The 17,435-nt window shown below is 40.7% G+C and overlaps 1 protein-coding gene across 1 annotated transcript in view; it reads left to right on the top strand.

The window, feature by feature from the left end:
* hsd17b3 (hydroxysteroid (17-beta) dehydrogenase 3) overlaps positions 1-17,435 on the top strand; it is a 92,759-nt gene that overhangs the window by 74,404 nt on the left and 920 nt on the right. Inside the window, exon 9 of the mRNA XM_060841583.1 lies at positions 9,887-9,952. Coding sequence (XP_060697566.1) covers positions 9,887-9,952 — 66 coding nt within the window. The remainder of the gene's footprint in view (positions 1-9,886; positions 9,953-17,435) is intronic.

Raw genomic sequence — 17,435 nt, 5'->3', positions numbered from 1 at the left:
AGATAGTATTCAAAACAAAAATTAAGCCATGTCATATTGAAAATGCAAGTGGTAGGCTGGAAGATTGGGAAATTTTTGAATTACAGAAGGGTTACTAAAAAGTCATAAAAAGTGTAAAGATGAATTATGAAAGAAAACTGGCATGAAATATAAAAATAGATAACATAAACTCTCTCTATATATAAAAGGTAAGAGAGTAACTAAAGTGAATGTTGATCCATTAGAGTAAAGACTGTGAGGTTAATAGTGGGGTACAAAGAAATGGTGGGTAGCACGGTGGCCTCACAGCACCAGAGACCTGGGTTCAATTCCCACCTCAGACGACTGACTGTGTGGATTTTGCACATTCTCCTTGTGTCTATGTGGGTTTCCTCCCACAGTCCAAAACTGTGCAGGTTAGATGAATTGGCCATGCTAAATTGCCCATAGTGTTAGGTGCAGGGGTAAACGTAGGGGAATGGGTCTGGATGGGTGCGCTTTGGTGGGTTGGTGTGGACTTGTTGGGCCAAAGGGCCTATTTCCACACTGTAAATAATCTAATTTAATATTTTCCTTTAGATTTCATGGTAGAGGATATTATTACTATCCCATTAACAGGTAATGCGACAGAAAGGAAGAAATTTCCAACAATCATCATCATTAGATGATACAGAGATAGTGGATCCATTGGTTATAATATTCCAAATATCCTTGGATGCGGGACCCATTCAAGTGGATTGCAAAAATAAAATATAATATCATTATTCAAAGAGGGAGAGAGGCAAAAAGTAGGAAATGACAGCCCAGTTAGTTTAAGGTATGTCACTGGGAAATTGTTAGAATTCATTTTTGAGGAAGTAATAACAGGACATTTGGAAAGTCAAATTACAATCCATCAGAGTCTGATTGGTTTTATGAAGGAGAAAATGTTTGTCAAATTTGCTAGAGCTCTTTGAAAATGTAGTAAGCAGTATGAAAAATGGGGATCCTGTAGATGTAGCATATCCGGACTTCTAGAAGGCAAAATGGGCCTTTTTCTAGTTTGCTAAATGTAATGAATGGAGTGCCACAAGGTTCGGTGCTTGGGCACTAACTATTTACAATCAATACTTATGACTTGGATGTGAGATAGAAGGTAATACAGCCAAATTTGCAGATGACACTACAATAGGTGGAAAAGTAAGTTGCAATGAAGAAATCAAAAATTTACAATGGATAGGTTAGGTGAATGGGTCAAAATTTGGTAGATGTAGTTCAAAGGGCATAAGTGTGAGGTCATCCACTTTGGTCAGAGGAATACAAAGGCAGTGTACTATCTCAATGGAGAGAAACTGCAGTCTGCTATAGTGCAGAGGGATCTGGGTGTCCTGTGCATGAATTACAGTAAATTAGTATGCAGGGACAGGAAGTAATAAGGAAAGCAAATAGAGTTTTGGCAATCATTGTTAAATAAATAGAATATTAAAGCAGAGAAGTGTTGCAGCAACTCTACAAGGCATTCGTGAGATCACACCTGGAGTATAGTTGAATAAAGGGAACTATGGAGCTATGAGGGAGGAGCAGGCCAAAGTTCAATGGTGCAATACCTTAGCAGGGATGACAGTGGAGGGACAATGGCGGATATTTCTGTGTGTAATGCAGAAGTTGCAGGATCAGTTCATTCCAAAAAGGAAGAAAGATCCTAGGAGGAGGCATGTGATGAGGGAAGTTAAGAAATATATAAACTTAAAAGAGAAAAAGTATGACATAGCAAAGATAAATGGGAAAACGGAGGACTGGGAAGCTTTTAAAGAACAACAGAGGATTACTAAGAAGGAAATACGCAGAGAAAAAATGAGTTACGAAGGTAAACTGGCCAATAATATAAAGGAGGATAGTAAAAGTTTTTTTTAGGTATGTGAAAGATAAAAAAAAGGTTAAGACTAAAATTGGGCCCTTGAGGACAGAAACAGGGGAATATATTACGGGGAACAAAGAAATGGCAGAAGAGTTGAATTGGTACTTCAGATCTGTGTTCACTGGGGAAGACACAAGCAATCTCCCTGAGGTAACAGTGGCTGAAGGACCTGAACTTTAGGGAATTTATATTTGCCAGGAATTGGTGTTGGAGAGACTGTTAGGTATGAAGGTTGATAAGTCCCCTGGACCTGATGGTCCACATTCCAGGGTACTGTAGGAGGTGGCTCGAGAAATCGTGGATGCGTTGGTGATTATTTTCCAGATATCGATAGATTCAGGATCAGTTCCTGCGGATTGGAGGGTGGCTAATATTGTACCACTTTTTAAGAAAGGTGGGAGGGAGAAAGCAGGAAATTATAGACCAGTTAGTCTGACCTCAGTGGTGGGAAAGATGCTGGGGTCTATTATAAAGGATGAAATTACGACACATCTGGAGAGTAGTAACAGGATAGGTCAGAGTCAGCATGGATTTATGAAGGGGAAATCATGCTTGACTAATCTTCTGGAATTTTTTGAGGATGTAACTCTGAAGATGGATGAGGGAGATCCAGTAGATGTTGTGTACCTGGACTTTCAGAAAACTTTTGATAAAGTCCCACATAGGAGATTAGTGAGCAAAATTATGCGCATGATATTGGGGGCAAAGTACTAACTTGGATTGAAAGTTGGTTAGCTGATAGGAAACAAAGATTAGTGCAGCTGGGACTGCAGCTTTTTACAATATATGTTAATGATATAGAAGATGGTATTAGTAATAACATTAGCAAAGTTGCTGATGATACTAAGCTGGGTGGCAGGGTGAAATGTGATGAGGATTTTAGGAAATTACAGGGTGACCTGGACAAGTTAGGTGACTGGTCATACGCATGGCAGATGCAGTTTAATGTGGATAAATGTATGGTTATCCACTTTTGTGGCAAGAACAGAAGGGCAGATTACTACTTAAATGGAATCAATTTAGGTAAAGGGGCAGTACAAAGAGATCTGGGTGTTCTTGTACACCAGTCAATGAAGGTAAGCATGAGGTACAGCAGGTAGTAAAGAAGGGCGGCACGGTGGCACAGTGGTTAGCACTGCTGCCTCACAGCACCAGAGACCCGGGTTCAATTCCCGACTCAGACGACTGACTGTGTGGAGTTTGCACGTTCTCCCCGTGTCTGCGTGGGTTTCCTCCGGGTGCTCCGGTTTCCTCCCACAGTCACAAAGATGTGCGGGTCAGGTGAATTGGCTATGCTAAATTGCCCGTAGTGTTAGGTAAAGGGGTAAATGTAGGGTATGGGTGGGTTGCGCTTCAGTGGGTCGGTGTGGACGTGTTGGGCTGAAGGGCCTGTTTCCACGCTGTAAGTAATCTAATCTAAAAGGCTAATAGCATGCTGGCCTTCATAACAAGAGGGATTGAGTTTCGAAGCAAAGAAGTTCTTCTGCAGCTGTACAGGACCCTGGTGAGACCACACCTGGAGTACTGTGTGCAGTTCTGGTCTCCAAATTTGAGGAAAGACATTCTGGCTATTGAGGGAGTGCAACGTAGGTTCACAAGGTCAATTCCTGGAATGGCGGGATTACCTTACACTGAAAGACTGGAGCGACTGGGCTTTGTATATCCTTGAGTTTAGAAAACTGAGAGGGGATCTGATTGAGACATATAAGATTATGAAAGGATTGGACACTCTGGAGGCAGAAAACAAGTTTCCGCTGATGGGTGAGGGCCGAACCAGAGGACTCAGCTTAAAATACAGGGTAGACCATTTAGGACAGAGATGAGGATAAACGTCTTCACCCAGAGAGTGGTGGCTGTGTGGAATACTCTGCCCCAGAGGGCAATGGAGGCCTCTGGATTCATTTAAGAAAGAGTTGGATAGAGCTCTCAAGAATTGTGGAATCAAGGGTTATGGAGATAAGGCAGGAAGGAGATACTGATTAAGGATGAACAGCCATGATCATATTGAATGGTGGTGCAGGCTCGAAGGGCAGAATGGCCTACTCCTGCACCTATTGTCTATTGTCTATTGTCTATTGCGTACTGCAGGGAGATGTAATTGTATGGGAGGCAGTTCAGAGGAAGTTCACTAGAATGATTCCAGATATGATAGATATGTCTTATGAAGGGACATTGAGCAGTTTAGTTCTATGCTCTCTGTAGTTTAGAAGAATGAGAGGAGATCTAATTGAGATATATAAGATACTAAAGGGGATTGACAAAGTAGACATAAAGAGGATGCTTCCTCATGTGGGGCGGTTTAGAATAACAAGTCATAGTTTTAGGATAAGGGAAAGCATATTTAAAACAGAGATGTGGAGAAAATACTTTTCTAAATGTTCATAGATCGGTGGAATTCACTACCCCGGAGTGTGGTGGATGCTGGAATGTTAAGTAAATCTAAAAAAGGAGCAGATTTTTAAGTAGTAATGGGTTGAAAGGTTATACAGAATGGATAAGTAAGTAGATTTGAGGATGAGGTGAGATCAGCCATGGTGGAACAGATTTGAGGGGTTGAATTGCCCACTCCTGCTTTTAGTGCTTAAGTGCTTCTATTCTGCATTCCCTTCTCACTGTCAGGTCTCCTTTACAATGGTGAGACTAAACACAGACTGGGTGATGACTTTGCAGAACACCTCTGCTCTGTCCATACGAATGACACTGACCTCTCATTTCGATAAGCCACCTTGCTCTCATGTTGACATTTGTGTCCTAGGCCTGCCATCATCTTTCACTGAAGCAAAATGCAAGCCTCAATGCCTCATTTTACAGCAGCAAGGTCTCAACATTGAATTCAATAACTTCAGAAATCAACCACCTAATGCCTGTTTTCCATTTTTCTTACATTCTCTTATCCCATCCTCCCACAGCTTTGTTTTGTTTGTGTTTTGTTTAACATTCTTTAGTTCTGAAGAAGTTATGCCAAATTTGAAATGTTAACTCTGTTTCTCTCTCCACAGATGCTGCCAGACTTGCTGAGTTTCTCTAGCATTCCATGTTTGTTTCAGATTTCCAGCATCTGCAGCATTTTTCCTTTTAAATGATGCAGCATAATATCTTACCTGAAAGACAACGGATGCTTTGTGATGCTAACAGAGGAATAGATATTAGCCAGGACTCCAGGGATAACACTCTGTTATTCATCAAAATTGTGCTATGGTATCTTTAACATTCATCTGCACAAGATGATGGAGGCTTGATTTAATATCTCACCATAAAGATGGTACTTCCAACAATGCATTGCTTTCTCAATACTGCTGTGGAGCACCAGCTTTAATTTTAATTTACTGGGCTTTGAATCAATGACTTTGTGGCTTAGAGAAAGCAGAGCTGCCAACTGAGCCAGAGCTAATAGTGTCATGTCCACCTCACATAAGGCAAATTGAGCAAAAATTGAGCACACTGCAAGAAAGTAGTTTTCTTAACAAAATTACACTTCAAATACTTTATTAAATTTTCTTGTCTAATCAAGTTTTTATCCAGATCCTCTTACTGTATGAGGCAAACAAAAGACTGATTCCAACTTAGTTTTATTAAGTTAAAGAAAACAACTCTCACTCAAATTAAGTTAACTTTTCTCAAACTATGCTGACTGCTTGAAAAATGCATATAGTACACACTCTGGTGAACTTGATTGAGCTGCTGGTTTCAACTCAGTGAGCTCTGTTGACGGGGCACTCAGGAGCTTCTTAATACAAAAGTGTGTCTCACATGGAGACTTCTCTAGTCAAGTCTTCACTGAATGAATGGCCACCAGGTGTCCTTCCTTAACCCTTTTCTGAACCCTTCTGATTTCAGCCAATGGGGTCACAGAGTAGAGTCACATTACCCTGTGAGGTTAGGCCGCGTTGTCCTAGGTGTACTCATCCCCTTTTCAAGATATGGTTATTTGTGGTGGTAAGATGTCTGTCTGAAACTGGGGAATACACAAACTAAGTCTGTCCCTATGGATCTGGCTGAGTATATCTTAATGGGTTTTGGGTCATAACAATTTTCCAATTGTTCAATATGTAATACAAATCTGGACTGATCCTCATTAGCTTTTGACCTGTGGTAACATTGGCCTCTTTGAATTCCATCAGACCTAGCTTGCAGGAACTGTTTACCAATTTTATGTTGGGCCCAGTTGCTTAAGCATTGGCCACTTGTCCAGCCTGGGTCATGTCATGTTAGTGGCAAGCAATCAATTTTATGTAATTTGTAAGTATATGAAGGATGGCCACTGCAACCACCCTGCACCATGTTGCCCAGTGTTAACGTAGAACAGTAAAGCACAAGAAAAGGCCCATTGGCCCACCATGTCTGGGCTGAACAATATGCCATTCTAAAGTAATCCCATCTGCATGCACAATGTCCACATCCCTCTACTTCCTGACTGTTCATGCATCTGTCTAAATGCCTCTTAAACATTGCTACTATAACTGTTTCTACCGTCTCCCCTTGCAGCACATTCATTGCCTTGCACATCTCCTTTAAACTTCCCCCTTTCACTTTAAACCTAGTATTTGACATTTCCACCCTGGGACAAAGACTCCAACTATTCACCCTATTCATGCTCTCATAATTTGTATGCCTCGATCAAGTCATCCTCCAGTTTCCATTGCTCTAGAGAAAACAATCCAAATTTGTCCAACCTCTCCTTATAATTAATATATTCCAATCCAGGCAACATCCTGGTAAACCTCTTTTGCACACTGTCCAAAGTCTCTATATCCTTTCTATAGTGTGCTTGCCAGAATTGCACAGAATACTCTAAATATGTCCTAACCAAAGTATATTTTATACAGTTGCAAAATAACTACTCAACTTTTATACTTGAGGTCCTGTCCAATGAAAGCATGCCACATATCCACTTGTATTGCCAATTTCAGGGAGGTATAGATTTGCACTCCAAAATCTTTCTGTATATCAACGCTCATTAGGTCTTACTATTTAATGTATACTTTTCTCTTGCATTTAACCTCACAAAATGCATCATCTCACTCTTGTCAGGATTAAACTCCATCTGCCATTTCTCCACCCAACTTTCTAACTGATCTACATTTTGCTGTAGCCTTTGACAACCTTCTTCACTATCCACAACTCTGCCAGTTTTCATGTCATCTGCAATCTTACTAATCAGACAACCTACATTTTCATCCAAATCATTTATATAAATTACAAACAACAGAAGCCCAGCGCTGATTCATGCAGAACACACCCTGTACAACTACCATCTATCTTCACAACCAAGTGAATTTTGTCTCCGACTTATCAGTTTGCTGTGGAACTCATTTGAATTAATTTTGTGGAACAGGCTACCATGAAAGACCTTGTCAAATGCTTTAGTAAAGTCTATGTAGACAACCATCGCCCTGTCTCATCAATCATCTCTGTCACTTCTTCAAAAAACTTAATCTAATTTGTGAGATAAGACCTCCCCTGCATAAAGCCATATTGACTCTCCTGAATAAATCTATTCTTTTTCAAATGTGATTAAATCCTGTTCCCAAGAATCTTCTCCAATAATTACCCTGGCACTGATATAAGGCTCTTTGGCCTATAATTTCCTGGATTATCCCTGTTGCCCTTTTTCAATAAAGGAACAGCATTGGCTATTTGCCAGTCTTCTGGGATCTCACTTGTGGTTAAAAAGATTTCTGTCAATGTCCAAACAATCTCCTCTGTTGCCTCCCTCAGTATCCTTGGATAGATCCAATCGATGCCCGCAAACTTATCTACCGTAATGCTTTACAAGACGCTCAACACCACCTCCTTCTTAATGCTGACATGTGCTAGAATATCAACATACCCCTCCTTAATCTTGCTATCATCCATGCCCTTTTCCTTGATCAATACCAATGTGAAGTACTCATTAAGGACCTCACCCACTTCCTCTGGCTCTCTGTATAAATTCTCTCCTTTGTCCATGAGTGGACCTATTTCTTCCTTGCTGCCTTTTTGCTTCTAATATATAAGTAAAATGCCTTAGGCCTACTTGCAGAGAGGACATTTCATGGCTCCTTTTACCCATTATAATTCCTTGTCTAAGCACTTTCCTAATTCGTTTATATTCTTCAAGGGTCATGTCTGATTTCAGTTTCCTAAACCTTCATTGTGATTCAATTTTCTTTTTGACTAACCTTGCAATATCACTTGTCATCCAGAATTCCTGAATCTTACTATCCTTATCTTTCATCCTCACAGGAACATTATGGTCTTGAACTCTGATCAACTGACCTTGCAAAGACTCCCATATGTCAAATATGGATGTACTTGTCCCAAATCAAATTTCTTTAGTTCTTGTGTATTACCATTGTAATTAGCCTTCTCCCAGTTTAGAATTTTCACCCGAGGACCAGTCTTATCCTTATATATACTTTAAAGTTTAGGGAATTATTTTTACTGTTCCAAAATGCTCTCCTACTGAAACTTCGATCACCTGACCAGGCTCATCCCCCAGTGAAGGTTTAGTACAGCCCTTCCCTAGTTGGGCTACCTACATATTGTTTCAAGAAACCCTTTGGATGCACCTAACAAATTCAGTCCCATCTAACCCCCTTGGCACTAAGGGATCCTCAGTCAATGTTGGGAAAGTTAAAATCACCCATGACAACAACCCTGTTGTTTTAAAGATTTTTTCATGATCTGCTTACATATCTCCCACTGGCAGTTGGGAGTCCGATAATAAAACCCCAAAATTGTGACTGCCCTTTCTTATTGCTGAGTTCTACGCATTACGCCTCGCTGGATGAGCTCTCCAAGATGTCCTCTTTTTATGCAGCTTTGACATTCTCCTTAATCAGTAATACAATTTCCCCACCCCTTTTTGCATTCCTCTCTAACATGCCTAAAACAGCTCAACACTGGAACATTGAATTGCCAGTCCTTTCCTTCACTCAGCCAAGTTTCTGTAATGGCTACAACATTGTAGTTCTATGTTCTAATCTGCCAAAGATATACTGGCAGCTCAATAGTACCACTGGGACTGGTGGGTCTGCACCAGAGGAGAAAGGCATATTGATAGACTAGTTTTTTTCTTATTCATCTGCGGCACATATATCTCATTGCCTGGGCAAGAATCTATTACCCTCCCTAATTGTCCTGGAGAAGGTAGTGATGAGCCATCTTCTTGACCTGCTGTAGTCTTTAGGGTGTAGACAGATCCATAATGTTGTTAGGCAGGGAGTTCCAGGATTTTGACCAATGACACAGAAGTAATGGCAATATCATTCAGAGTTGAGGTAGTGTGTGGCTCGTAGGGGAACTTGCAGGTGATGGTGTTCTGCTGCCCTTATTCTTTGAGGAGGTAGAGATCATGGGTATAGGAAGTGCTGCTGGAGAGGCTTTGGTGAGTTTCTACAGTGCATCTTGTAAGTGGTAGACACTGCTGCTACTGCACTTTGGTGATGAAGCTGGTGAATATTAAAAGTAATGGTTGGCATGCCAAGTTACCAGACTGATTTCTGAATGGTGTCAAGGTACTTGAGAGTTGTTGAAGTTACACTCATCCAGGCAACAGGAAAGTTTTCCATCACACTCCTGACTTGTACCTTGTGAATACTAGGGAGGCAGACGAGTTACTCACTGCAGGATTCCTGGTTTCTGCCCTGCTCTGATAGCTATGGTGGTTATATGGCTGATCCAGTCAGTTTATGTTCAGGATATTGATAGTGGGGGATTCAGCAATGATAAGGGACCATTGAACATCAGGGGCAATGGTTATATTTTCTCTCACAATCAGATAAATGAGATCTTCAGGATACAAGGGACAGTTAGTTACTGGGAGATCCTTGTGAACCAACATTGTCAGACAAGGTGGCCTTCCCCCTGACCCACCAGAAGGCCATTGGACCTGGTTGTCTTCCACATGTGAGAGGCCCATTCTCACCTTAACCAGTGGAAGCAGGAAAAGGCCCTCAATTGGTCATTTGCTCTATTCTGCATAGTTCAAAGGTGTATCAACTCTATTCTTATTAAATTATTTGCTAGATCTTTATGGAAAGATTCTCCAGAGGATGTCAAGCAGAATACGGCTCAAAGGGAATCATCATACAGGTAAAGGTGGATAATCTTTGTGAGCATGCTTATGGGAAATGGAAGAACATGGAACATAAGCAATACATTTTTGCTGCATTCCTACTGTAAAAGTAATATTTGGCATTTTAGTTTTGCAGAGCATTATTTAAATAAATTTTATGGTAAACATTTGAAAGCAGAATTGTAAAACTTATAAATAAAGCATAGAGCTGTGCATTCCAGTAAAATATATAGCTAGACTTAAAATTCAGTTCATGTTTCATGATATGTGGGGTCAGTTACTCTGTTGGCTAGATAGAGGGTGTTTCGGCCAGAATGATACCTGTGATCAGGTTCACTAACTGCATCAGCTGTAGTTGTCTGGGGAGGCTGCCCCCATTGCCCTCTGCTTGATGCAGAGTGCTGCCCTCTGGATGTATAACTGCATCTCTTTCTCTCTAGCATTATGTAAATTAAGGCTAATTATCTGAATCACTGTGTACTATTAGATTAGATTACTTACAGTGTGGAAACAGGCCTTTCAGCCTAACAAGCCCATACCGACCCTCCGAAGAGCAACCTACCCAGACCCATTCTCCTACATTTACCCCTTCACCTAACAGTACAGGTAATTTATCATGGCCAATTCACCTGACCTGCACATCTTTGGACTGTGGGAGGAAACCGGAGCACCCGGAGGAAACCCACGCAAATACGGGGAGAATGTGCAAACTCCACGCAGACAGTTGCTTGAGGCTGGAATTGAACCCAGGTCTCTCGCGCTGTGAGGCAGCAGTGCTAGCCACGTGCCATCCCTCAAGATGAATGATGGATGCTATGGATGAATAAACATGGTTTATTGGTATAAACATTCCCCACATGCTGATTCAGAGCACAACAGCTTTTAAAAAAAAGGTACTCCAACCTAACAAGCTTGTCTCTTTTTCATGGTGAAACTCTTCCCGTCTACATTCTTTCAACCCTGCTGTTTAGAAATGCATCTAACTTTCTCTTAAATCATTTGCACTGGATTTTTCATAGTTTTTCTGGTAACTTTGACCCACTTGTCTTTGGGAGAAAATGTACTTTCTCACTTCGTTTTCCTAGCTGGCTAATTTTAAAGTTTCATCTCTTCATATTTGAACTATTTACAGCAAAGATTTATTTGCCTGGGTCACCTTTATCAATTCCTTATTGAAAGTTTTAAGGAGACCTCATCAAAGTGTATTCGCTAATGAAATGATTATTTTTGGAACATTTCTCACCATTGGATTCTTGACAACATGCTTTTTGAGGGTTTCCTGTGGTTCTTCTGCTGAAGTTAAAGTAATTAATTGGGAAACCCTCAAGGAAAGTCTTCCTTTATGTTTCTGAACAGTATTTCTGCTCCAGTCATATTAAACTGCCACATAACTGTTTGCTGAACGAAGAGACCTTGGAGTGCCGGTTCATAGCTCCTTGAAAGTGGAGTTACAGGTAGATAGGATAGTGAAGAAGGCGTTTGGTATGCTTTCTTTTATCAGTCAGAGTATTGAGTACAGGAGTTGGGATGTCATGTTGCAGTTGTGCAGTACATTGGCTAGGCCACTGTTGGAATATTGCGTGCAGTTCTGGTCTCCTTCCTATCGGAAAGATGTTGTGAAACTTGAAAGGATTCAGCAAAGATTTACAAGTATGTTGCCAGGGTTGAAGGATTTGAGCTATAGGGAGAGGTTGAATAGGCTGGGGCTATTTTCCCTGGAGTGTCGGAGGCTGAGGGGTGAGGTTAGAGATGTTTATAAAATCATGAGGGGCATGAATAGGACAAGTAGACAAAGTCTTTTCCCTGAGGTGGGGGAGTCAAGAGCTAGAGGACATAGCTGAGAGGGAAAAGATATAAAAGAGACCTGAGGGACAACTTTTTCATGCAGGAGGTGGTATGTGTATGGAATGAGCTGTCAGAGGAAGTGGTGGAGTCTCGCACAATTGCAACATTTAAAAGGTGTCTGGATGGGTATATGAATAGGAAGGGTTTGGAGAGATATGGACCGGGTGCTGGCAGGTGGGACTAGATTGGGTTGGGATATCTGGTCGGCATGGACAGGTTGGACCAAAGGGTCTATTTCTGTGCTGTACATCTCTATGACTTTATGACTCTATCTGTATTGAATGTTATACCGTTTCTGGAAACAGTAGATACTTGGAACCTAAGTTGTTCAGTTGTGTTTTTTTGAAAGACCAATTTGCTGTCCATTTTATTTGTTTTTGATAAAGTACATCTGAGGTATAATATTTCTAATTATTATTGCTAATGACAAGCCCTACTGATTCATGTAGATCAATGTGGCTCTGTTGCAGTAAGAATATTCTAACCATCATTTAGAGCAGAGTATACAAAGTGGTACAATGTAGAACAATTCCATGCAGACATCTTACAAACTTTGAAAACATCCCTAGCTGAGGTCCTGCTGAATAATCAAATGTATAAAGTTATGGCATGGCTGTTATCCTGTACAACTGGCTACACTCCACATTATGTTTTTTTCAATGTACTCTAAGAGCAGACTTATTTGGACTGGAATTCTCAAATCTTCAAGGATATAGACTAAAATTATTTATTGTTTTGGTGGTTTTAGAGCTGAAAAAATATAATACTGGTAAAAGGTCAAGAATGAAACAATTTTCTTTATCATTTAATGTCATATTTTGTCTAAGATTTCAGTTGTTTGTGTTTAAACATTTTCCATTTAAAATTCTGTGCAGCAATTTTCATTCAGAAACAAAGATAAAGAAACTAAAAAAGAAATCTGTTCTTTGTGAATTTTGTCAATTATTCTACTACGTGATTTAAATGCTACTGATTGTATGCAAACCTTGTCTTATTGCTTTCAATTCTGTCTTGTATGTCAATAATACTAAAAATGTTTTCTGAAGTATCTCTACTTCATACTTCGTAGTTTCATCGTGAAATTATTTATTTTGGATCAGAAGTGCAGCAACAAATTATATTTGCACAATAAACATAACAAAATGCTCCTTCATAGGAGCATTATCAAATAACATTTAACACAAAGCCATATGAAGAGACATGCGGATATTTGACCTAAAGCTTGGTTCATGAGGTAGGTTTTAATGAGCATCTTAAATAGGAAAAGATCGACTAAGAGATATATTCTGGGGGTTAGGCCTTATCACTTGAATGTATAGTCGTTGATCACAGAGCAGTTTTCCTTTGAGATGGCCACAATTAAAGGAAAACGAATAATTTGTAAGGCTTTGCAGCTAGCTGGAAGACATTACAACCAAGCAATTGCCTTATTTGCTGAGTTTAAGGTGATTAGTTTGTCACTTAGGACACTCCTTAGTAATGTGCAGCATTGTTTGTGTCTCAATATTTTGACCTCAACAGTTTCCTGTTGCAAAGAATTCCATAGGTTCATAACTCTTTGGGTAAAGAAATTCCTCTTCATCTCTGTCCTAAAAGGTTTACCTGTTATTGTTATACTGGGACCCCTGGTTCCGGACTCCTCAATCAATGAGAACAACTTTCCTGCATCTGCTCTCTCAAATGCTGTTAGAGTTTTATAGGTTTCTATGACATTACCCTTCACTCTTCAAAGCTCAAGTAAATATATCCCAGCTGATTAAGCCTCTCTCTGATGTCAGTGCTGCCATCCCAGGAGTCAGACTGGATAAACGTCTTTGAACTGCTTCTGTAATCAGAACACCCTTCCTCAAATAAGGAGATCAAAATTACATCCAATACTCCTGGTGTGGTTTCAGCAATGCACTGTACGTTTGTAGTAAGACATCCCTGCTGTTGTGCTAAATACCTTTGAAATGAAGGCCAACATATATCATATGTACTGCTGCATTTGCAAGCTTATTTTCAGCAAAGGGTGTACAAGGACACTGAGGTCTTGTTGCGCCTCCCTGATTCCCAATCTATCGCCATTCAGATAATGATCTGCCTTTGTGTTTTTGCTCCTGGAGTGGATAACCTCATATTTATTCACATTATACTGCATCTGCCATGTATTTCTCCATTTGCTTAACCTGTCCAAATTTCATTGAAGCTTCCTGCATCCTCTTCACTGCATGCCTTCGCACTCAGCTTTATGTCATCTGCAAACTTAGAAATATGACACATAGTTTCCTCATCTACGTCAGTATTATATATTTTGAATAGCTAGGGTCCAAGCACTAACCTCTGAAGTACCCCTCTAGTCACTGCCTGCTGCTTGGAAAAAGGCTCATTTATTTCAACTCTTTCTTTCCTGCCTGCCAACTAGTTCTCGATCCATTTCAGTCCATGATCTGTAGTCCCATGCACTTTAATTTTGCAAGTTAGTCCCTTATGTAGGAAATTATTGAGAGCCTTCCAAAAGTCCATGTAAATGACATCCACTGACCATTCTATTTGTCACATGCTGAAACAATTTCAGCACATTTGTCAAGCATGACTTCCTCTTCATGAGTCCACACTGTCTCTATCTGATTTTGTCACTCTTCCAAGTTGTTTACTGTGCCATCTTTTATAATGGAATGTAACATTTTTGTCGCTCTTGATATCAAGCTAATGAGTCTACAATTTGTTGTTTTCTCCATGCCTCCCTTTTTAAATAGTGGAGTTACATTAGCTATACTCCAATCTGTAGAACTGGTCCACAGTATAGAGAATTTTGGAAGATGACCATTGGTACACCTACTGTTTCTAGTGCCACTTCCTTAACTACTCCTTCCCATTAGCTGTTGTGTTGATTCTATATTTTTGTGATGCTGATGCCCCACTGCTGCTTTCCCTCATGCCACCAGTACCCTCACACACCTGATTTTCCCTTGTCTCCTGGTTTCCTTCTGATTCCTTCACAAAGGTCTAAATGTTGTGGCCATTTCAGAGACAGGCATAGAGCAGGGACAGGAGTGGTCATTGCAGATTCAGGGATTTAGATGTTTCGGTAAAAACAGAGAAGGTGGTAAAAGAAGGGGAGATGTGGCATTGTTAGGCAAGGACAGTATTATAATGGCAGAAAGAATGTTTGAAGACTCATCTACTGAGGTAATATGGAATGAGGTTAGAAACAGGAAAGGAGAGGTCACCCTTTTGGGAGTTTTCTATAGGCCTCCAAATAATTCCAGAGATGTACAGGAAAGGATAGCAAAGATAACTCTGGATAGCAGCAAGAGTATAGGATAGTTGTATGGGGGATTTTAATTTTCCAAATATTGACCTGAAGTACTTTAGATGGGTCAGTTTTTGTCCAATGTTTCCTGACACAGTATGTAGACAAGCCAACAAGGGGTCAGGCCACATTGGATTTAATATTGGGTAATGATCCTGGCTAGGTATTGAATTTGGAGTTAGATGAGCACTTTGGTGATAGTGACCACAATTCGGTTATGTTTGCTTTAATGATTTTAAGGGATAGGTATATAACGCAGGGCAGGAGTTATTGCTGTGGGAAAGACAATTATGATGCAATTAGGCAACATTTAGGATGCATAGAATAGGAAAAGAAACTGCAGGGGGTGCACACAATTGAAAAGTGGAGCTTATTCAAGGAACATGTCCTTGATAAGTATGTACATGTCAGACAGGGAGGAAATGGTTGGATGAGGGAGCCGTGGTTTACTAAAGAAGTTGAATCTCTTGTTAAGAGGAAGAAGAAGGTTTATGTAGGATGAAACGTTAGGGCGCTTGAGAGTTAGAAATTAGCCTGAAAAAGACCTAAAGCGAGAACTAAGAAGAGCCAGGAGAAGACATGAGAAGTCGTTGGCAGATAGGATCAAAGAAAACTCTTAGGCTTTCTATAGGTATATCAGGAATAAAAGAATGATGAAAGAAAGATTAGGGCCAATCAAGGACAATAGTGGGAAGTTGTGTGTGGAGCCCAAGGAGATGGGGAAGCGCTAAATGAACATTTTTCATCAGTATTAACCCTGGAAAAAGACAATGTTGTCGAGGCAATACTGAGATACAGGCTACTGGTCTAGATGGGATTAAGGTTCACAAAAAGGAGGTGTTAGCAATTCTGGTAAGTCTGAAAATAGAGAAGTCCCCTGGGCCAGATAGGATTTATCCTAGGATTCTCTGGGAAGCCAGGGCCTTTGGCTTTGATCTTTATGTCATGATTGTCTACAGGAACAGTGCCAGAAGACTGGAGTATAGCAAATGTTGTCCCCTTGTTCAAGAAGGGGAATAGAGACAACCCTGGAAATTATAGACCAGTAAGGTTTACTTCAGTTGTGGGTAAAGTGTTGGAAAAGGTTAAAAGAGATAGGATTTATAATCATCTGAAGAGGAATAAGTTGATTAGGAATAGTCAACAGAGTTTTTTGAAGGATAGATCATGCCTCACAAATCTTATTGAGTTCTTTGAGAAGGTGACCAAACAGGTGGATGAGGGTAAAGTGGTTCATGCGGTGTACATGGATTTCAGTAATGCATTTGATAAGATGCACCATGTTAGGCTATTGTACAAAATATGGAGGCAAAGGATTGAGGGTGATTTAGCAATTTGGAGCAGAAATTGGCTAGCTGAAAGAATAGTGTGGTGGTTGATAGGAAATGTTCATCCTGGTGTTCCGTTACTCGTGGTGTACATCAAGGATCTGTTTTGGGGAAACTGGTGTTCGCCATTTTCATAAATGACCTAGATGAGGGTGTAGAAGGATTAGTAAATTTGCAGATGATACTAAGGTCCGCAGAGTTGTGGATAGTGGGTTATAGAGGGACATAGATAAGCTGCAGAGCTGGGCTGAAAAGTGGCAAATGGAGTTTAATGCAGAAAAGTGTGAGGTGATTCACTTTGCAAGGAGCAACAGGAATGCAGAGTACTAGACAAATGGTAAGATTCTTGGTAGTGTAGATGAGCAGAGAGATCTCGGTGTCCATGTACATAGATCCGTAAAAGTTGCCACCCAGGTTGATAGGGTTGTTAAGAAGGCATACAGTGTGTTATCTTTTCTTGATAGAGGGATTGATTTTCGAAGCTACGAGATCATGCGCAGCTGTTTAAAACTCTGGTATGTCCACACCAGTTCAGAACAATTTAGATTAGATTAGATTACTTACAGTGTGGAAACAGGCCCTTCGGCCCAACAAGTCCACACCGACCCGCCGAAGCGCAACCCACCCATACCCCTACATTTACCCCTTACCTAACACTATGGGCAATTTAGCATGGCCAATTCACCTGACCCGCACATCTTTGGACTGTGGGAGGAAACCGGAGCACCCGGAGGAAACCCACGCAGACACGGGGAGAACGTGCAAACTCCACACAGTCAGTCGCCTGAGGTGGGAATTGAACCCGGGTCGCTGGCGCTGTGAGACAGCAGTGCTAACCACTGTGCCACCGTGCCGCCTGTTACCTGGTATGGAGGGAAAGTCTTGGCAGGAAAGACTAATGGACTTGAGGCTGTTTTCGTTAGTGAGAAGAAGGTTGAGAGGTGACCTAATTGAGACGTATAAGATAATCAGAGCGTTAGACAGTGAGATTTTTTTTCCTCTGATGATGGCTAGCATGAGGGGTCATAGCTT

This window comes from Hemiscyllium ocellatum, chromosome 2, assembly GCF_020745735.1.
Source record: "Hemiscyllium ocellatum isolate sHemOce1 chromosome 2, sHemOce1.pat.X.cur, whole genome shotgun sequence".
NCBI lineage: Eukaryota > Metazoa > Chordata > Chondrichthyes > Orectolobiformes > Hemiscylliidae > Hemiscyllium > Hemiscyllium ocellatum.
This window is presented reverse-complemented; position numbering and strand designations above follow the sequence as displayed.